Below are 23,378 nucleotides of genomic sequence, written 5' to 3' on the forward strand. Positions count from 1 at the left end.
GGTTTTCACTGTATATAGTGACAAACACACACACACACACACAAGCACAACACACACACAAAGTATAGCATTCACCCAGCTGTGAAGGATATACTATACACAAATCTATAAGGTTTACACTTGGGTGTGTTGTACTATATACATATCTACATGGTTTACACTTGGGTGTGTTGTACTGTTTACAGATATATATGGTTTACACTTGGGTGTGTTGTACTGTATACAGATCTATATGATTCACACTTGGGTGTGTTGTATCATATCTATAGTTTACACTTGGGTGTATTGTACTATATACAGATCTGTATGGTTTACACTTGGGTGTGTTGTACTATATACAGATCAATATGGTTTATGCATGGGTGTGTTGTATTGTATACAGATATATTAGGTTTACACTTGGGTGTGTTGTACTGTATACAGATATATAAGGTTTACACTTGGGTGTGTTGTACTGTATACAGATATATTAGGTTTACACTTGGGTGTGTTGTATATAGATCTATATGGTTTACACTCGAGTGTGTTGTACTGTTTATCTATATGGTTTACACTTGGGTGTGTTGCACTGTATTCAGATATATTTTGTTTACACTTAGATGTGTTGTACTGTATACAGATATATTAGGTTTACACTTGGGTGTGTTGTATTATATATAGATCTATATGGTTTACACTCAAGTGTGTTGTACTGTTTATCTATTTGGTTTACACTTGGGTGTGTTGCACTATATTCAGATATATTTTGTTTACACTTAGGTGTGTTTTACAGTATACAGATCTATTTGGTTTACACTTGGGTGTGTTGTATTGTATATCCATATGGTTTACAGTTGGGCTTGTGTATTGTATACAGATCTGTTAAGTATACAATGGTGCTCGTGTTGTACTATATACAGATCTGTGAAGCATACAGTTGGGCTTGTGTTTTACTATTCACAGATCTGTAAGTATACAGTTGGGCTTGTGTTTTACTATATACAGATCTGTGAAGTATACAATTGTTCTTGTGTTGTACTATATACAGATCTGTGAAGTATACAATTGTGCTTGTGTTGTACTATATACTGATCTGTGAAGTATACAGTTGGGCTTGTGTTTTACTATATACAGATCTGTGAGGTATACAGTTGGGCTTGTATTTTACTATTCACAGATCTGTGAAGTATACAGTTGGGCTTGTGTTTTACTATATACAGATATGTGAAGTATACAGTTGGGTTTCTGTTGTACTATATACAAATCTGTGAAGTATACAGTTGGGCTTGTGTTTTACTATATACAGATCTGTGAAGTATACAATTGTGCTCGTGTTGTACTATATACAGATCTGTGAAGTATACAATTGTGCTCATGTCGTACTATATACCGATCTGTGAAGTATACAGTTAGGTTTGTTGTACTATATACAGATCTGTGAAGTATACAGTTGGGCTTGTGTTTTACTATATACAGATCTGTGAAATATACAATTGTACTTGTTTTACTATATACAGATCTGTGAAGTATACAGTTGTGCTTGTTTTACTATATACAGATCTGTGAAGTATACAATTGTGCTTGTGTTGCACTATATACAGATCTGTGAAGTATACAATTGTGCTCATGTCGTAAAATATACCGATCTGTGAAGTATACAAATGTGCTTGTGTTTTGCTATATACCGATGTGTGAAGTATACAGTTGGGCTTGTCTTGTACTATATACAGATCAGTGAAGTATACAATTGGGCAGTGTTGTGCTATATACCGATCTGTGACGTATACAGATGTGCTTGTTTTGCTATATACTGATGTGTTAAGTATACAATTGTGCTTGTGTTGTACTATATACAGATCTGTGAAGTCTACAGTTGGGCTTGTGTTGTACTATATACAGATCTGTGAAGTATACAGTTGGGCTTGTGTTTTACTATTCACAGATCTGTGACATATACAGTTGGGCTTGTGTTTTACTATATACAGATCTGTGAAGTATACAGTTGGGTTTCTGTTGTACTATATACAAATCTGTGAAGTATCCAGGTGGGCTTGTGTTTTACTATATACCGATCTGTGAAGTATACAAATGTGCTTGTGTTCTACTATATACCGATGTGTGAAGTATACAGTTGGGCAGTATTGTACTATATACCAATCTGTGAAGTATACAAATGTGCTTGTGTTTTACTATATACAGATCTGTGAAGTATACAATTGTGCTTGTGTTGTACTGTATACAGATCTGTGAAGTATACAATTGGGCAGTGTTGTACTATATACCAATCTGTGAAGTATACAAATGTGCTTCTGTTTTACTATATACAGATCTGTGAAGTATACAATTGTGCTTGTGTTGTACTATATACAGATCTGTGAAGTATACATTTGGGTTTGTGTTGTACTATATACAGATCTGTTAAGTATACAGTTGGGCATTTTTGTACTATATACAGATCTGTGAAGTATACAATTGTGCTTGTGTTTTACTATATACAGATCTGTGAAGTATACAATTTTGCTTGTGCTGTACTATACACAGATCTGTGAAGTATACAGTTGGGCTTGTGCTGTACTATTCACAGATCTGTTAAGTATACAATTTTCCTTGTGTTGTACTATATATGGATTTGTGAAGTATAAAGTTGGTCCTGTGTTGTACTTATACAGATCTGTGAAGTATACAATTGTGCTTGTGTTGTATAGTTTACAGTTGGGCATCTGTTAGACTGTACAACAATCTATAGAGTTAAATGTTGGGTATGTATTATACTGTATGATGATGTATAGTTTACAGTTGGGCATCTGTTGTTGTTGTTCTAGGGTTTAACGCCATTTTTCAGCACAAGATAGGCTATACATGGCGGCCAGTATAACTGGTGGAGGAAGAACCCTGGAAAATCCAGGGAAGAACCACCGACCCATGAGAAGCTACTGACAGGCTTTCCCACATACCCACACTAGCCGAGCCTTGGACTCGAACCCACGCAGACAGAGGTGAGATGGCAGTGATCCGGAATGGTGAGCGCTTTAGACCACTCAGCCACTCGGGGCCCCCAGTTGGGCATCTGTTATATTGTACAACAATCTATTGAGTTAAATGTTGGGTATGCATTATACTGTATGATGATGTATATAGTACAGTTGGGCATCTGTTATACTGTACAAAAATCTATAGAGTTAAATGTTGGGTATGCATTATACTGTATGATGATGTATAGTTTAGTTGGGCATCTGTTATACTGTACAACAATCTATAATTTACAGTTGGACATGTGTCATTCTGCACGAAGATCTATACAGTTAAATGTTGGGTATGCATTATACTGTATGATAATGTATAATTTTCAGTTGGGCATCTGTTATACTGTACAACAATCTATAGAGTTAAATGTTGGGTATGCATTATACTGTATGATGATGTATAGTTTACAGCTGGGCATCTGTTATACTTACTGTACAACAATCTATAGTTTACAGTTGGGCATGTCTTATACTGTATGAAGATCTATACAGTTCATAGTTGGGCATGTTTTATACTGTATTAAGTTACAGTTGGATGAATGCTATAATATAGACAGATCTACACTGTTCACATCATGCTAGTGTTTTACTATATACAGATACATATATTGACCCATACACAGTATACAACTCGCCCAACTGCACCATATAGATCTGTATACGGTATGTTATGTATAATTAAACTGTTTTATTTGTTGGCTTTTCTTAATGATTATACATTATATACATTTGTATTTTGTACCTGACCTTATCCAAAATCAAGTTCACTGTATCTGACTGGGGGCATTTATTTTGCAAACAATATATTGCTAATATTTCTCTATTTGTATTGACTGAATATTATTGAATATTAGGATCATTATCAATGGATGTAAATATGTTAATTTGAGTCTAGAACATTGGTATTCTTCCATGGAAAAACCTGGTGTACCTGAGATTTTTCATGTTCTTTATTATAATTTTAGTAACAGTATCCATATCTTGTTGACAACTTAAAAGGTCTAGAGATGAACTTTTGACCCTCATCCAGGTTCTATTTTCTCTTGAGAAATTACTCATTCTTGCCTTAACATCTTCAAGAAGACTCAGTCTCGTTGGTGTGTTCAATTTATCATTTTGGCAATTTATTTATTAAAATTATTATTCACTGGCAATACAAAGTGCTCATCAGAAATATTCCATGAAGAAAAATTATTTTGGAATTATAGTGAATTTAGACAAGGACATTTTTGGACTATATTATACATGAAAAGACTTAGTACATCATCACACTTCGAGCCATTGGCACATTACCACATTCAAGACCACAGGCATATCAACACATTCAGTATTGGAATATATTTGGGATACCACTGAAATTCAGTTGGTGTATGTGTGATTTGGATTTTTAACACAGCTTTAACAAGTTTTCAGTCATATCACTACGATGTCTGCAGTGTGGCAGTTTATAGTGATGTCGTGCACTGGGGCATCATGCTGCAGACATGTAGCATTATGTTCCACCCGGTCACCAGGCCTACCAGTCCTAAAACTAACCTCTTAATGCTGAGCGCCAAGTGAGGCAGCTGTGAGTACCATTTTTTAAGTCTTTGGTATGACTCGGACGTGGATCGAACCCACAAACTCCTGCATCCGAGGCAGACGCTCTAACCACTAGGTCACCGGAACGGTCTACTAAGATTACTGGGACCTGACACTAAGATTACTGGGACCTTGACACCAAGATTGCTGAAACCTGACACTAAGATTAATGGGACCTGACACTAAGATTACTGAAACCTAACACTAAGATTGCTGAAACCTGACATTAAGATTACTGGGACCTGACACTAAGATTGCTGAAACCTGACACTAAGATTTCTGGGACCTGACACTGAGATTACTGAAACCTGACACTAAGATTGCTGAGACTAGGCATCGAGAATACTAGAATTGACACAAAGAAAATCAAGCGAAAGAAATGTATTCCTTTAATTTCTTCAATCTTATGCGCACATTTTATGGCTTTTTTTCTTGATTATACATCTACTTTTTAGTAACAAGTTATCTAGATTAACTCTCAAACATATATAATGAGTACACATTTCAAGTTTCATGCATTTACAATTAAGTAGCACAATGAACATACTGTCTGTCTATTGGCACAAAAGGCAAGTACACTGGCTACTGGCACTGTAAATTAGTAACCTCATGAAGCACTTTTATTGTAAATTTCCTTTAAAAAATGTTACAGTCAGATATTTATGGCAATTTCTGGGATGACCTAGTTGGCCATTTTAGCAGCCTGAAGTCTTTTTGTAACATTTTCCCAATTTGCCACATTGAAAAGAGCTTTAACATAGTCAGCCCGAACATTTTTGTACTGCAGATAGTAGGCATGCTCCCATACATCAATACCAAACAGCGGTATCAGACCTGAAAGATATGAAAAAGACATGTTTGAGATAGCATCATGAATTCAAAATTTGAAATCCTATAGGTAAAAACAATTTGAAGCAAATAATATTGCTACAGGTATGTCTGAGACTCATTTTCCATACCTTATTGCTACATGTATGTCTGATACTCATTTTCTATATCTTATTGCTACAGGTATGTCATAGACTAATTTTCCTTACCTTATTGTTACAGGTATGTCAGATACTCATTTCCCTTACCTTATTGCTACAGGTATGTCTGAGACTCATTTTCCATACCTTACTGCTACAGGTATGTCTGAGACTCATTTTCCATACCTTATTGCTACAGATATGTCTACAACTCATTTTCCATACCTTATTGCTAAGGTCTGTCTGAGACTCATTGTCCATACCTTATTGCTACAGGTATGTCTGAGACTCATTTCCCTTACCTTATTGCTACAGGTATGTCTGAGACTCATTTTCTTTACCTTATTGTCACAGGTATGTCTAAGATTCAATTTACTTACCTTATTGCCACAGGTATGTCTAAGACTCATTTCCCTTACTGCTACATGTATGTCTGATACTCATTTTCCTTACCTTATTGCTATAGGTATGTCTGAGACTCATTTCATTACCTTATTGCTACAGATGTCTGAGACTCGTTTCTCTTACCTTATTGCTACAGTTATGTCTGAGACTCATTTTCCATACCTTATTGCCACAGGTATGTCTAACACTTATTTTCCATACCTTAATGCTACAGGTATGTCTAAGACTAATTTTCCATACCCTATTTCTCATTCTGTCAATGTATTTCAGTTTGATTAATAGACATGGATGCAAAGCAAGAGTAAAACATTGTTTATATGAGCATGGATGAAGAAACAGTAAAAACATGGTTGATATAAATATTAATACAACAACAGTAAAACATGGTTCATATGAGCATATACACAACAACAGCAAAACATGGTTCATATAAACATATACACAACAGTAAAACATGTCTGATATAAACATATACACAACAACAGTAAAACATGTCTGATATAAACATACACAACAACAGTAAAACATGGTTCATATAAACATATACACAACAACAGCAAAACATGTCTGATATAAACATACACAACAACAGTAAAACATGTCTGATATAAACATATACACAACAACAGAAAAGCATGGTTCATATAAGCATATACACAACAACAGTAAAACATGGTTCATATAAACATACACAACAACAGTAAAACATGGTTCATAAAAGCATATACACAACAACAGTAAAACATGTCTGATATAAACATATACACAACAACAGTAAAACATGGTTCATAAAAGCATATACACAACAATAGTAAAACATGTCTGATATAAACATACACAACAACAGTAAAACATGGTTCATATAAACATATACACAACAACAGTAAAACATGGTTCATAAAAGCATATATACAACAACAGTAAAACATGGTTAATATGAGCATATACACAACAACAGTAAAACATGGTTCATATAAACATACAACAACAGTAAAACATGGTTCATAAAAGCATATACACAACAACAGTAAAACATGGTTCATATGAGCATATACACAACAACAGTAAAACATGGTTCATATAAATATACACACAACAACAGTAAAACATGGTTCATATGAGCATATACACAACAACAGTAAAACATGGTTCATATAAACATACACAACAACAGTAAAACATGGTTCATATAAACATATACAACAACAGTAAAACATGGTTCATATAAACATATATAACAACAGTAAAACATGGTTCATATAAACATACAACAGTAAAAACATGGTTCATATGAGCATATACACAACAACAGTAAAACATGGTTCATATAAACATATACACAACAACAGTAAAACATGGTTCATATAAACATACACAACAATAGTAAAACATGTCTGATATAAACATATACACAACAACAGCAAAACATGTCTGATATAAACATATACACAACAACAGTAAAAACATGGTTCATATAAACATATACACAACAACAGAAAAGCATGGTTCATATGAGCATATACACAACAACAGTAAAACATGGTTCATATAAATATACACACAACAACAGTAAAACATGGTTCATATGAGCATATACACAACAACAGTAAAACATGGTTCATATAAACATACACAACAACAGTAAAACAGTTCATATAAACATATACAACAACAGTAAAACATGGTTCATATAAACATATATAACAACAGTAAAACATGGTTCATATAAACATACAACAACAGTAAAAACATGGTTCATATGAGCATATACACAACAACAGTAAAACATGGTTCATATAAACATATACACAACAACAGTAAAACATGGTTCATATAAACATATACACAACAATAGTAAAACATGTCTGATATAAACATATACACAACAACAGCAAAACATGTCTGATATAAACATATACACAACAACAGTAAAAACATGGTTCATATAAACATATACACAACAACAGAAAAGCATGGTTCATATGAGCATGGATACAACAGCAAAGCATGGTTCATATGAGCATGGATACAACAACAGCAAAGCAAGGTTCATATGAGTATGGATACAACAGCAAAGCATGGTTCATATGAGCATGGATACAACAACAGCAAAGCATGGTTCATATGAGCATGGATACAACAACTGCAAAGCATGGTTCATATGAGCATGGATACAACAGCAAAGCATGGTTCATATGAGCATGGATACAACAACAGCAAAGCATGTTTTATATGAGCATGGATACAACAGCAAAGCATGGTTCATATGAGCATGGATACAACAGCAGCAAAGCATGGTTCATATGAGCATGGATACAACAACAGCAAAGCATGGTTCATATGAGCATGGAAACAACAGCAGCAGCTAAGCATGGATACAGCAGCAGAGTACAGTTCATATGCGCATGGATACAACAGCAGTAAAACATGGTTCAAATGAGTAAAGGTGTCAACAGGTACCGGTGTACTTGGGTACCCAGCCATTTATAATTACCCATAAAATTAGGTATAGGGTACCCATAGCTGCCAACCTTCCAGGCTCACAATTAGTGAAAATAGGGATAAAAAGTCATGAATTTGGACATGAATTCATGAAAAATACCATGACAATAACTCCATCCACTCTGACCACTCCATCCACTCTAACCGTCAATACTACACTATATCAAGTTCGCAAAATAAAACTAAAACACTACATATATGCAGAAATATTTATTTATCAAGACATGATACCAAGGCAGACTTGAACTTCCTCAACTTGGTGACTAAAATTGCTGACAAATTTTCTGCAGCTAAGGAGGCCCTAAAGTCTGTCTTATTTTTCCTCACTAAAGAAAATACTCTTTCGCTGTCACTGTTGCTGTGAGGAATGCACAGGATCTGCAGCATTTTTGGTTCTTCCACAGGAAAATCTGGAAGCAATTTTCGAGTCCGGGAACATTTGTCAGAACAAATGTTTAGCATGGTCTCCAGCTGATAAAGGTAGATTGTGTTCGACAAGAAAACTCACAAATAATGCTTCAGCGTTGGTAGCCTGCAGGTCTTCCGCCAATGGTTTAAAATATATTCCAGAGCTGAAATCTGCGAATTCTTAATTTTCCCAACTGCTACGTGTTTTTTGCAACCGACGTGCTTCCTCACATCATCTCTGCGATGGGCACACTGAGTGCGAAAAGCATGATGAATATCAATGTTTAATGCAGAATACACGGCCAATTTTTGATATATTCCAAATTAAACTTCACTTTTTGAGTAATACATTTCTTTTTCCTTGGTGGTGAAGACATTTTCAAGATCTTACATGCGATGCTGAAAGGTAACTCAAATCAGTGTTGGTGACGCATGCACGGAGCAAAATTCCAGTTAGGCCCCAGTTCCTCTCAAAAGCATTTGTAAAACTACTCTTATACATATAGATTAAAATAGGCTAAAATACTTGCTACCGGGCCAACTGTACTAATCGGCTGTAGATCTACTAATATCGTGACCAGCAGCACCGGACCGTTTCGGCAACTGCGAATATCACGACTAGCGCTTAACGGGAAATCGGTTATTTTATTAAAGATTTAAAATAATTGAGGATTGGAGAATTTGTGAATTTTTGGCTTGTGGCATGAATCCGTGAATCGCTGAAAAAGTCGTGAAATTCACACCAAATTCGTGAGGGTTGGCAGCTATGGGTACCTGTTTAGTTCATGTAAAAAATGTTTCAATGTTCAGATTAAAGATTATATCTGGCAACATCAGGAGCGAGTGAGACACAAAATGAGTACAGTTTGCGGCTTGTGTCATGTGACACTTATCCATTGCAGACCTAGTGATCTTATACTGTTAACATCTGTAGCCATTGCGCTATGTACGTCAAATGGTTTCCTTATTTTCTAATTACAGAAACCATACATATAGACATTTCGAAGAAAACAAATGGGTTTCTTGTGTCACAGATTCTTTATTATAGTTTGATACACATTTTATAGTGGACCAGTCTGTACTGAAACAAAATGGCACCAAATATGATCAAGTGAAACGGGGTTTTATCAATGTGACTCGTGGATGTTATATGACTGAAAATGTTAGAGGAGAGAGATTTTGTTAAACCGAAGAACCTGTTGCATCAAGAACAGGACAAATGAATAGTGCTTTACAAATTTTGAAAGAGGAATTCTACAGCATTGAGAATTTGTGGACTTGACTTTACGCATTTTGAGTGAAAGTTGAACATGAGATGTAGACTATTTAAAGTGAACGGCATGTATAAATAATTTATCATTTAGTTTTGTTTCTGTATTCTCGTATTAATTCACATGGATTTAGCCAATCTGTGACAAGAATTTTTAATCAAATTTCTGTAGTTTTTGCTTTTATTCCATAAGTCCATATTTTAAGGATAATTTTCGTAAGACTCATGGCAAAATTGTAAATTTTGGCAAATCTGCATATATGAAGATATTAGTGACTGAGGTATTTTTCATAAACATAGCTTGGCTTATTCTTCAGGTAGTTGGATAACATTCTCCTTTGGTTTAACTCTATATGTAAAAATGGTGTGTATGTATGTGTGAATAAAAGAGGGGGAAAACATCTTTGAAACTAGAAGCATAAACATGAAGAAAAAAGTCATTCAAAGCATTTGTGCAGTGTTAAGAACAGCCACATAAATAATACATGTATTTATCTCACATATATTATTCCTGTATTTTACCTGTTGTTGGTTCCAATGGATCCTGATTAGCTGTAGTGTTTATTCGCAGTCTGCCAGTGGTTGGGTTGTATCCAAGCCATCCCCAGCCTGAACCCTGAATTGCCACAGACCTGTTGATCAATTCATTTTTCATGTTTTCAAATAAGCCAAAATCTCTTCTAATAATGTCCATCAGGTCACCCTTTGGTTCCCCGCCTCCGGTAGGACTGAGTACTTGCCAGAATAAGGAGTGATTAATATGGCCACCTCCATTAAACTTTAGTGCTGGCTGAAGACTAATCACTTGTGAAAGATTTTCTGAAAGACAAGAAAAAAATATAAAAGATGTAATCAAATTTCACTGTTACATAATTCTGCCTTGTGACATCCTAACTGTATTTTATGAACTTTGACATGACAAAGTAAAATGCAGCAACTTTCTGATGGTTATTAAAAGTCAAATCTGTTCCAAACCACTGATTAACTCTCGACATTTTGTTCTATCAATATTATTGCTTGTAAATCCAACTGCAAACTACATAGACCCAGCAGATCAGGGTCTGTGATATTTTCTTCTTCTGATTACTCCTGACAAAATTGAATATACCCACATCTGCTGACACATTTTATGAAGGCAGATCTGGGACTTTACCCTTTGCAGCTGGACTCTTAAATAAAAGCATGTATATACACATTTACAAGGTAAATTGTGATCAGATACAGTCATCCATATCTTCCTCTTTGTATCAAGAATAATTGCTCCTGAAATGTCAGATTACAGACATCGCACCTTTATAGTCAGTAGATGTTGTTGTTGTATGGTTCAACACCATTTTTCAGCACAAGATAGGCTATACATGGTGGCCTGTATAATTGGTGGAGGAAGAACCGACCCACGAGAAGCTACTGGCAGGCTTTCTCACGTACCCATGTTAGCCGAGCCTGAGACTCGAACTCACGCAGACAGAGGTGAGATGGCAGTGATCCATAACGGTGAGTACTTTAGACCACTCAGCCACTCGGGGCCCCCAGTCAGTAGATGAACTAAACCCTTCTTTCCAAATGAATCAACAGACGTGAGAATGTCTATTTGTAGAAGTTTTCATAATATAATCACTCACTTTATATAGCTTCATTACGACAGTCCATTGATAGGATTGCAAACTTATGGTTTATTTATTTGTCTACATAATTGTAGTAATTTTAGGCATTAGGTATCTGTATGTAAAATGCAGTCAGTCACATATCTCCTTTACACATATCTCCTTTACACATTTGCCTTTGCATATTTACCTTTATATAAAGCATTGGTGACTAAGTAACAATGTTGTTTGTTATATCAATGAATTAAATATATGGGAGGGTCAAAATGCACTTTTTTCCCTTCCAAAGACCTCTTACAAAATGTATTGCCCCAAAATTTGCATTTCAATCAATCAAGTGCTTTCTGGACCATGCATTTCATAATCTAAATTTTATTCGATCAAGTGCCTTCTGGTCTATCCAATCTTTTTGGAACAGCCCTCACCAATGTGACATCTTTATATTTTTTGACCCACACTACTCCCACATGCTGTAATTGTATATGCATAATCAGCATAGATCCAAGCTGTAATTGTATATGTATAATCAGCATAGATCCATGCTGTAATTGTATATGCATAATCAGCACAGATCAAAGCTGTAATTGTATATGCATAATCATTCTGACTTGGAAATTTATTAAAAATAGGCAAATGCAGCCTTTTTGATGGTCAGAATATATTCGTGTAAGACTTGGATGAATATATAAAGGAGCCAGAATGCCATGTGCTCAATTAATGAAAGACTTGGAGTCGTGTAAAGTTTTATCTTAAAGGAGCCAGTATGTGATGTGCTTGATTCATGAAAGACTTGGAGTCGTGTAAAGTTTTATCATAAAGGAGCCAGTATGCCATGTGCTTGATTCATGAAAGACTTGGAGTTGTGTAAAGTTTTATCATAAAGGAGCCAGTATGCCACATGCTTGATTCATGAAAGACTTGGAGTTGTGTTAAGTTTTATCTTAAAGGGGCCAGTATGTGCTGTGTGATTGAAAACAACTAGTGCATATCGATCTTCTGGAACATTTTGCTAAGTAATGAGGAGCACAATGAACCATTTGTGGACAATGTGGATGCATTTAGCTGACAATAAGGATGGATTTAGCTGACAATGTGGATGGGTGTAGCTGACAATAAGGATGGATTTAGCTGACAATGTGGATGCATTTAGCTGCCAATAAGGATGGATTTAGCTGACAATGTGGATGGGTTTAGCTGACAATATGAATGGATTTTGTTAACAATATCGATGGATTTAACTGACAATATGGATGCATACTGCAGACAATATTAACATGAAAGGTGCCAGGAAACTAAACGAAACAGGATTCAATCTAAAATTCAGTGATTTTTATTGCATGTAATTTCAATTTTTTAAAACTGAAAAAATATGCTCTTTATTTAAAGTAATTTCACAATCTATAATTACAATACTGAATGTAAGAATTCTTAAAAACTTTATTAAAGTCTGGTCTTTATAATTACAATACTGAATGTAAGAATTCTTAAAAACTTTATTAAAGTCTGGTCTTTATAATTACAATACTGAATGTAAGAATTCATAAAAACTTTATTAAAGTCTGGTCTTTATAATTACAATACTGAATGTAAGAATTCTTAAAAACTTTATTAATGTCTGGTCTTTATAATTACAATACTGAATGTAAGAATTCTTAAAAACTTTATTAATGTCTGGTCTTTATAATTACAATACTGAATGTAAGAATTCATAAAAACTTTATTAAAGTCTGGTCTTTATAATTACAATACTGAATGTAAGAATTCTTAAAAACTTTATTAAAGTCTGGTCTTTATCACTACAATACTGAATGTAAGAATTCTTAAAAACTTTATTAATGTCTGGTCTTTCAAGTAGGGGTGGAATGATACAATTCTGTTTTGTATCAATATGATTCATGATACAGTCTATGATAGAATACATTATCAAAATACACATTTATACGAGTTGACATACTGGTTGTAGTTCCAGATTACAATCACACGTTGACTTATCATCTGTTCATATGCTATTCTCTTCCTTGACAACATAAAGTAAACACTTCCAAACTGACTACCTGTTGGTTGTCAGATTTTAAATCTAGGACATTTCAGGCTGCCCCATTTGATCAGATGCAGGTATCCTCGTGTGCACCATGCTCTTTGTTTTGCACTGCATGAATGCATTACAAACATCTTATTTCAGGTCTTCTCTTAAATTTTTAAGGCATGATGGTTTTATCTTCAAAACAAAAGAAATACTGTGCAAGGAAAATCAAATCTTCTCTAAAATCAAATGCGAGTGTGGAAGTGGAGATAACTACCAACCAGATCCATCTCTTTATAGTTACTGCAGATGCAGAATGACTGCTGTGGCCATGGTAACTCATTTCTATCAGTAAAAACAAGAAATTATTGACAACACCCACATCAATTATAGCAACTAACTAGGTCACTAAAACTCTTGTGGCTTAGAAGCACAAATTCTGAGCTATTTCTTTTATCCCAATGGCATGGTTAGTCTGAGTTTCCTCTGACCCTTGCCACCCCATTTTTGATATTTGGACATTTATGTTGGAGTGTTGGGTCAGATTCCATTCCCTATTGAAAAGTTGGAATTCGCCGATACCACTTGGTGTTGGCATGAGGTAGCCGCTTACTAGCCGGTCCAGCAAACTTGAACGACCTTTCATCGAGATACACTTGCATGAAATCGATATGAATATGATTCATTTTCTCAGTAATTGCAATCATAGCATTTTAGGTAAGGAAGAAGTCTATTATTTTTGGAATGGAAAAGTCAAAGATCATAGTTGCTGTAACTGAAAGAAGAAAAGTATCAATACTCCAACACTTTTACATCAATGACCTTGACCAAATTTTGTGGATGCTTGGCGATCAAAAGATCAATAGTCAAGGTTACTGGAGCTGGAGAAAACAAAATGTTTTCCACACAATAACTGGAATAAATTGAGTTCTCTGCCATGTAGAGTTACAAACTTTGTGGATGGTTTGCACTTGGGATATGGAAGCACCCTGTCAATTTCAGGATCAAAAAGTGAAAGGTCAAGGTCATTGACTAAACCATATACATTTATGAAACTGAGTTCAAGATTGCATACATTAATCAAAGGTCAATGTCACTGAGACCTACTGGTCAATAATTTCCAGACTCAACATCAGTTCTCCTATAATCTGTACACATTAATGTATGACATCAGTTCTCCTATAATCTGTGGGGGCGCTCACCAGTTATTTTGTACTTTTGAGAGAGTGACATATGTAAGGTGAAGCTGTTTGCATTTAAAACATGCACAATGGAGAGAATGGTGGCATATCTCTATGCTACATTAATGTAATGTGGATGATATTTCTTTGGATATTGTACTTTTGGAAATTGTACACGATTTAAACACACTGCTAACTTAAATTAATGCTCCCTTGTGCTAAAAAATCAGCCTGAATTTGTCTAAAGTACACTATCCATAGCAGCTATTAAAATAGGGAAATGAAGTTTGCCAGACTAGACAATACCAGCTTCTGAAAGGGCAATGAATAAATTATCAAATATATAAAATGTAAAGAAAGTTATCAGCTCTTTTTTTTATACAATTTACCTCTGAAGTTCAGGAAGTGAAAATGACCAAGTAGAGCTAGCACTTTTTTGAAAGGTGCACATCTGGAGTAAGGCCAAGCTGTATACTCTATAACCCATATTACACCCATCAATCATACATCAAAATAAAGGGAATTAAAGGTTCTTTCAATTAACCTAAGATATACAAGGTCTTTTTTAAATAGCCAGTATAACCAGTCAGGAAAGCTGGGGAAATTCTTTTTCTTTAAAATCCTAACCCTATGCAAAATACGAAACTGAAGAGCGCCACCTGTACACTTTAATGTATTACATCAGTTCTCCTATAATCTGTACACATTAATGTATGACATAGTTCTCCTATAATCTGTACACATTAATGTATAACATCAGTTCTCATATTTACTGTACACACAAGTATATCAGCTCTTCTATCATCTGTACAGATGAGGGAATAGAACTAGCTCTCCTATAATCTGTTCAGAAGGACTGTATCAGTTCTCCTAAAATCAGTATGCATGAGTGTATGGCATTAGGTGTCCTATACTCTGTACAGATGAGTGCATGGCATCAATTCTGCTATAATATGTATGCTATAATATGTACACACAAGTGTATAAATTTCCCATAATCTGTACAGACAAGTGCATAGCAGCTCTCTTATGATGTGTACAGAAGAATGTATAGCATTAGTTCTCCTATAATCTGTACAGAAGAGTCCATGACATTATATCTCCTATAATGTGTACAGATAGCATTATATCTCCTATAATGTTTAAAGATGATTGTATGTCATCAGCTCTCCTATAATCTGTACAGATGACTGCACATTACCTCTCCTATAATCTGTACAGATGAATGCACATTACCTCTCCTATAATCTGTACAGATGAATGTACATTACCTCTCCTATAATCTGTACAGATGAATGCACATTACCTCTCCTATAATCTGTACAGATGAATGCACATTACCTCTCCTATAATCTGTACAGATGAATGTACATTACCTCTCCTATAATCTGTACAGATGAATGCACATTACCTCTCCTATAATCTGTACAGATGAATGTACAACATTACCTCTCCTATAATCTGTACAGATGATTGCACATTACCTCTCCTATAATCTGTCCAGATGAATGCACATTACCTCTCCTATAATCTGTACAGATGAATGCACATTACCTATAATCTGTACAGATGAATGCACATTATCTCTCCTATAATCTGTACAGATGAATGTATAACACTGGCTCTCCAAAAATCTGTACAGATCATAGCTACCAACCCCTGAGAACAAAAATACTGATTGTTTATGACAAAAATACTGATTTTCAGGAAGAAATATTGATTTTAATATTGTACTGCATGTACAACTATTTACATCATCTACAACGATCACTAAAGTAGGTCAGTAAGTTACTTAATTATTACTTAATTATTTAATGTCAAAGATGCATGTGTTGCACTCTTGCACCTTCTGAGTAAGTCATCAGATACAGGATGTTTATATGAGCTTTTCCACACCTTGTCTTTTCAGTCATTATTGATTCCAATGTACCATCTTTCACTGATGATCTGAAATCTGTGCATTTCTTTTTTTTACTGAACAAAAAATCCTATCACAATCAGCATTAGAGTGTGGTAAAGAAAGAAGTCCTAACATAAAATAACTCAGGTGATCGTAAAGAAAGTCTCCACATGAATTCTTCATCTTTATCATTAGAATCCACAGATCATCAACACTATTGCAGGAGAGTATTGTTTCAGTCAGGGAGCTTATCTGGTATGAGGCAAACTGCTCTAAGCTTGTCCTGATCTGGTATGAGGCAAACTGCTCTAAGCTTGTCCGGATCTGGTATGAGGCAAACTGTGCTCTAAGCTTGTCCTGATTTGGTATGAGGCAAACTGTGCTCTAAGCTTGTCCTGATTTGGTATGAGGCAAACTGTGCTCTAAGCTTGTCCTAATCTGGTATGAGGCAAACTGTGCTCTAAGCTTGTCCTGATCTGGTATGAGGCAAACTGTGCTCTAAGCTTGTCCTGAGCATCAGAAGAAGATTCACCATCTTTTTTCAGCAGTAACATGGAAAATTTCTTGAAAAAGAACCTGACGTCTGCAAAAGAGACCTCAAACCTTGAGCTAATATTTGCAACTCGGGCATGTGTCAGAACATCATCCTTTAAGGGGAATTTCTTCTGCATATAGGTGCAAGCATTTATGAAAAATATCTTCATAGCACTGAAAAACTTCTCTCAATGCCTGGTGCTCAAGGCTTCCAAAGTCTCAGCACACTCTGTCCCAACATTCAAATCCTCATTTTTCATGCTGATATTTTCATCATTTAAATCATGGGTAGTGATGTCATTTGTCCCAACTATAACTGCGGGCTTAATAAATCTGCAGACCAGGTCTTTGCAAAGATTCATCCGACAATCTTGTGATATATGGATTTGCGGAGAACTGCCCTGTAATAGCACGTTGCTGACCTCAAACAAAGGAATTACTGACTAAAGGAAAAGTGCATATGCAACTGTCTCCTTCTTGATCAATCATTCATATATTGACAAGCCCTTGTTTGTCAATGGTTGAGGCTTCATCTTCTTTGATGATGTCTGTTTGCCACATTTTTTCTGGTCATGATTGTCAGCTTGAGGTTTCATAGTCAACTTTTTTGCTGAAGTTGACTTGCTCTCATAAGGTAGTGCACATGTGACTTTCCCGTTTGAACCACCATCAGTAGCAACTTCAGGTATCTTGTACAGTTTGATTGGGCTACTAAAAAACATTTCTGAAGTGACTCATTTTGTGCTGGAAGAGGTGCCTTGGGTTTCTTTCCTACTCAAAGCACAGAGGTGGTGGTAGATGTACTTGGCTTGGATTTCTGCTTTGCTTGGAGATGGACACTTGCCTTGGCTTTGAAGAAAGCTGTGAAGGGTTCATATTGTTCCAGTAACCTGTTAATGCATGGGCCAAGTGACATCCATCTGGTACACGTTTTAAAATTTTATGCACTTTTATTTCATACAGGCTTTGTAACTCCTTGAATCTGTGCACTCTCTTGGCACTTTTATCCATGTAATAAAAAATGTCAATTAGCAGTTCATCCATTCTTATGGGTAACGCATCAGCTGCCTTTAGTGCAGCCAAGCTGATACGATGGCAATACTATCTAGTTGCTTCCTTCTGATAAAAGAAATGCCCCCTTTCTTGTTACCCATCATTACTGATGCATTATCAGATACAAATCCAATGACATTTGCCCATGGTATGCCCAATTGAAATAGTTCATTGCTTATCATATTGAAGATATTTTCCCCAGTTGATATTCAAGCTTGATAATGAAATTCAGTCGTAATCTTTTCTTTTGTATGATCATAGAATCTTACAACAAGAGGATAAAGCTGGCATCATTTTCCCCATCAGTACCAATGCTGAATACTCCATCTAGACAATGAAAAGAAAAAGAAACATAAAATTAGGCTGAAAGATACATACCGAGACTGTCACTATATAATCTAAAACAAACAGGTTTAAAATTATTTTTAAACTGTTTCCTCTTAAGTTCTATCCAGTGTATCCACTATGGCTGAACTGATCTATCAAGGCAATATTCTCTCTTAAATGAAGAAAAAATAGTATGTAGCAGGCTCACCACAAAAATATCTCATTTTCTTTTACTAATAATGTGCATTTTAATTTTAATAAAAGGTAATATTTTTATACAAAGTATCACTTACCTCCTCAGAGAGGAAAGTTGAGTTTATAAAAGTTTTCGGTTGAACAGTGTATCAAAACAATACAGCACAGTAAGAAATGTAGAGAAGAAAAAAAAATTTCGTGCAAGAGGAAAGAAAAAAAAAACTGCAATCTTTCTGGCAATCAAAAGTACAATTTTAACAATTCACAGTAAAAATAAGAACTTAGAATGTCCAAAACTACGCACCTTTCAGTCTTTTCACAATGTAGCTATGGTTGCCTGCTGCCAGATCATTAAGGATAGTCAATGTTTTCGTTCTAGCACACAAGTAATCCTTGGCGATGTTGCTATTTGGAACAATGTGTGCAAAATAAATCGCCAGCCTCACTAGCAACTGAAAGAGGAAGGTTCCTTTCCATAAGAAATTGAGTACAAAGAACTTCCGATCGAATTACGTCAAGGTTCTCTCTGGTATGTATAAACTTAAGTTCAGGCTGTGGTGTTGATGACAGAACAGCAAGCTGATGTTATATTAGCTTTTTCATGCTGTTTTATGTCATGGGCGCCTCCATGCCCAATAGCAAAATCACAATTGCACAATTTGCAAAATGCAAAATTTTCTTCTTTACGAGATGGTTTCACAAAATTAAAGATGACAGAATACTTGTCCTTCCAGTTCTGCTTTCTTTTCGTTGCTGGAGAAAATTCTGACTCTTCTGCTTTTCTTTTTGACATCATCAAGATGAGACACAGTGATAGCAGCAGATGCTCTGTGCAATCCAATATGGCAGCAGCTGGCGGTTAAAATTTGGCATGGCAGCCTTGATTTCAAATAGACCAATTGTATTTTATACATGCAATACATTTACTATAATAATGGAACAGGTCCCGTTCAAAACAGAAAATTGCAAGAAAATTTTTTGTACATTTTTTTTATTGAAAAAATTTTTTAACAAAAGAAACATTCGTATTCAGGTCCAAAATACGGGACAAATATGGAAAAAAACAGGACAGTTGGCAGCTAATACAGATGAATGTACAACACTGCCTCTCCTGTAATCTGTACAGATAAACGTACAGCATTAGCTCTCCCATAATTTGTACAGATGAATGTGCATTACCTCTCCTATAATCTGTACAGATGAATGTAAAATATTAGCTCTCTTATAATCTGTATAGACAGATGAATGTACATTACCTCTCCTGTAATCTGTACAGATGAATGTAAAATATTAGCTCTCTTATAATCTGTATAGATAGATGAATGTACATTACCTCTCCTGTAATCTGTACGAATAAATGTACAACATTAGCTCTCCTATAATCTGTATGGATGAGACAAAAATTACTTGAAAAAAATATGATGACTCTTTTTCATCATTTTAAAATTCCCTAATAAGGAATTTATTTTCCTACATGTGAACTTAAAAGTGTCATGGGCCAAGTTTGATAATTATTGACATGTAAAAATGTTCTCACCCAATGGTAACTGATTCCTCAAATTGTTCCCTGGTCTACACTAATCTATCTTCCACAGGATTAGATAAGTTCTGGATTACACAAGCTATCTACAATATTATATCAACATGTTCTAAGACACTGATCATACATATCTTGTATACACTATGAGCAAATACATCTACAGTCAGTATCAAACGACCCTGCCATTTTGACATTCTTTGATAATTCAGCTTACTTTTTGTCAATGCTTCTGCCAGTTTCTCCTCAGCCACATTTAGGTTGGTGACATAGGCATTATGATGTTTCTGGTGGTGCAGCTTCATAATTTCAGCAGAGATGTAAGGCTCCAGGGCATTGTAGTCATAAGGCAGGTCTGGCAGGGTGTGTTTCATTCGCACAGCCATAGCTGCCCCCAATCTTTCAGCTCTGTGATATAAATACAGATTTGAGAGCTTAATAAAAAGTATACTTTCTTGTGCTGACCATCTATAAAGGTGACCATATTGTGCCAAGATACCATCTAAAGCACATATGTTTAACATTTTAACCAAATTTTAAGAATGTTTTAAAACTTTGTAATCACAGCTGTATCAATGTTTAAAACAAATAAGAAAAGGTAAAGCTGTCGAAATCCTACTGTGATGTCCTGAGTTTGATTTAAGGTTTGAATATGAGTTTGAATCACAGTTTGAATACTGAGTCTGAATACTGTGATGTCCTGAGTTTGATTCAAGGTTTGAATACTGAGTTTTAATACTGGGATGTCCTGTGTATAAATCAAGGTTTGAATACTGTGATGTCCTGAGTTTGAATCAAGGTTTGAATACTGTGATGTCCTGAGTTTGAATCAAGGTTTGAGTACTGTGTTTGAATACTGTGATGTCCTGAGTTTGAATCAAGGTTTGAATATGGAGTCTGAATACTGAAATGTCCTGAGTTTCAATCACGGTTTGAATACTGAGTTTGAATACTGGGATGTCCTAAGTATAAATCAAGGTTTGAATACTGTGATGTCCTGAGTTTGAATCAAGGTTTGAATACTGTGATGTCCTGAGTCTGAATCAAGGTTTGAATACTGAGTTTAAATACCATGATGCCATGAGCTTGAATCATGGTTTGAATGCTGAATTTGAATTTTGTGATGTCCTGAGTTTGAATCAAAGTCTGAATACCAAGTTTGGATACTGTGATGTCCTGAGTTTGAATCAAGGTTCAAATTTTGGAGACAATACTTATCATAACACAAATCTTGAATTTTCATTGTATATGCTTTTAAAAGCTTCCAAAAACACCAAGTCTGTGTCATGTCAAAATCAGAATAAGAATTAGGAGTTGGAGAAAAACCGAAGACCTTAAACAAATCACTGACCGTCACTGATCCTTACTTTTCTCCAGTAGTGTATACTTGTCTTAAAACAAGTAAAAATGTTTAAAGATAATTATTTTCAGTTACAAGATGATCAGGGCTTGCATGTCAAGCACACAAAGTACTGCTGTACAGTGTGACCTTGACCCCAAGGTCAAACAGGATCAGTGAGCATGTCACAAAATGAATTGCCTAAGCTTTATAATGATTCATCTCAAAAATGAACAAAATCCATAAAGGTGTTAGTAAATTAAATTTTTTTTAAAACCCAAAACATTAACATAAATTTTAGAAGTCTATGACCTTATTCCAAGCAAAATCATGAGAGCAAACATGTTGAAGAATGAGATGCTTATCAAATTATTAAATGCATATTACCAACTTCACTTGGTGAGGCTGTATAATGGTGGACATACAATTTTTACTCAGTGGTAATTTCTATGCTGTTATATGCAGTTACAAGATCTTATGGAGTGCGAATGTAAAAGCTTATAATTACTGCCATTGTGCTAATAATAAAGTTGAACCAAAACTTGTATCCGTATTCATTCAAGTTATTAACACACACACTGATTTTGTTTTTAAAAAAATCTGCCCCCCCCCCCCCCAATCACCTCTTAGGAAAATGATCAAATGGGAGATTCCTACTTTGTGGAAATCCAATAGAATTAACTCAAATTGGTAAAATAAAATAGGCAGGGCTATGCCAAGTTTATAAAGCTTGCAAGATGACTGGAAAATTGAACTTTCTCGTGCACTGTTTCTTTTTTTTTTTTGCTATTGTGCAATGACCCACATTTTTCCTTTTTAGCTATTGTGCAAAGACCCTTGCAATTTTTCCTTTTTTGTCAAGTCACCTCTATGGTATCCAAATAGCACTTAAAAAAAAGACCCGTTCAATTTTTACTCTCCAAACTAAGCACACCGTAAACAGGCTTTACGAAGAGAGTGTTCTGAAGCAACAGACATGATATAACTCACCGTCTTTGATAATCTCAATAATTCTACAAATTCTGAAGTTATATCTCATGTATACATTTCAACTATTTTTACGAGTATTAAAACCTGCCATTGCAAATGTTTGACACTGCATATCGCGTAACAAAACCAACTATGGAAAATGATGTTAAATTTAGGACCAAAGCCTACAGTTACTATCAACTATATAGTATTCCAAGGACACTGGCCATAAATCTAAATTGCATAATGTTTCATATAGTCCACGTGTCTGCGATGTTTTGCAGAATAAGCAGATAAAACAGCCACACCAAATAAAGTATATGAAATTTTGTTGTATATTTAACCTCCTCAATGCTCCAAATGTAGTTGACAACATCCTGATGTTCTTATTTTGACACCAAAATTACTCGCCAAGTGCTCTTGATTGTTTCGACCCTATGTGTATACGACCTTGACCTCAAACGTATCTTGACTTGCTTAGAGTAAATTTTTAAGCAGACTTTAGTGGAATATTTTTGATAGCATCTTTAAAGAAATATTTTCGTACTTGCATTAAAAATTAATTTAGTTTTGAATTAAT

At 35.0% G+C, this 23,378-nt stretch overlaps 1 protein-coding gene across 1 annotated transcript; it reads right to left on the reverse strand.

Annotated features, from left to right (window-relative positions):
• Positions 1–4,956: 4,956 nt before the first annotated feature.
• Positions 4,957–23,261, reverse strand: LOC149785960 (superoxide dismutase [Mn], mitochondrial-like). Its single transcript, XM_089976217.1, has 4 exons — positions 23,143–23,261; positions 20,708–20,898; positions 10,659–10,955; positions 4,957–5,417 (listed from the first exon to the last, which is right to left on the reverse strand). Exons 1-4 carry the CDS (start codon positions 23,172–23,174, stop codon positions 5,266–5,268), a joined length of 672 nt encoding a protein of 223 aa, XP_089832343.1. The 5' UTR covers positions 23,175–23,261; the 3' UTR covers positions 4,957–5,265.
• Between the last annotated feature and the right edge of the window lie 117 nt (positions 23,262–23,378).

The sequence above is a fragment of the Sinohyriopsis cumingii genome, chromosome 12, assembly GCF_028554795.1.
Source record: "Sinohyriopsis cumingii isolate HCF-2022 chromosome 12, ASM2855479v2, whole genome shotgun sequence".
In the NCBI taxonomy this organism is placed as follows: Eukaryota; Metazoa; Mollusca; class Bivalvia; order Unionida; family Unionidae; genus Sinohyriopsis; species Sinohyriopsis cumingii.

Excerpts from the sequence above, each read along its gene's own strand:
- LOC149785960 (XM_089976217.1), bottom strand. The coding sequence starts at position 23,174 with ATGTTGTCAACTACATTTGGAGCATTGAGGAG. Across the intron at positions 10,956-20,707 it reads GGCAGAAGCATTGACAAAAA|AAAATCTTTCACAAGTGATT; the intron begins GTAAGCTGAATT and ends CTTGTCTTTCAG. Across the intron at positions 5,418-10,658 it reads TCCATTGGAACCAACAACAG|GTCTGATACCGCTGTTTGGT; the intron begins GTAAAATACAGG and ends CATATCTTTCAG.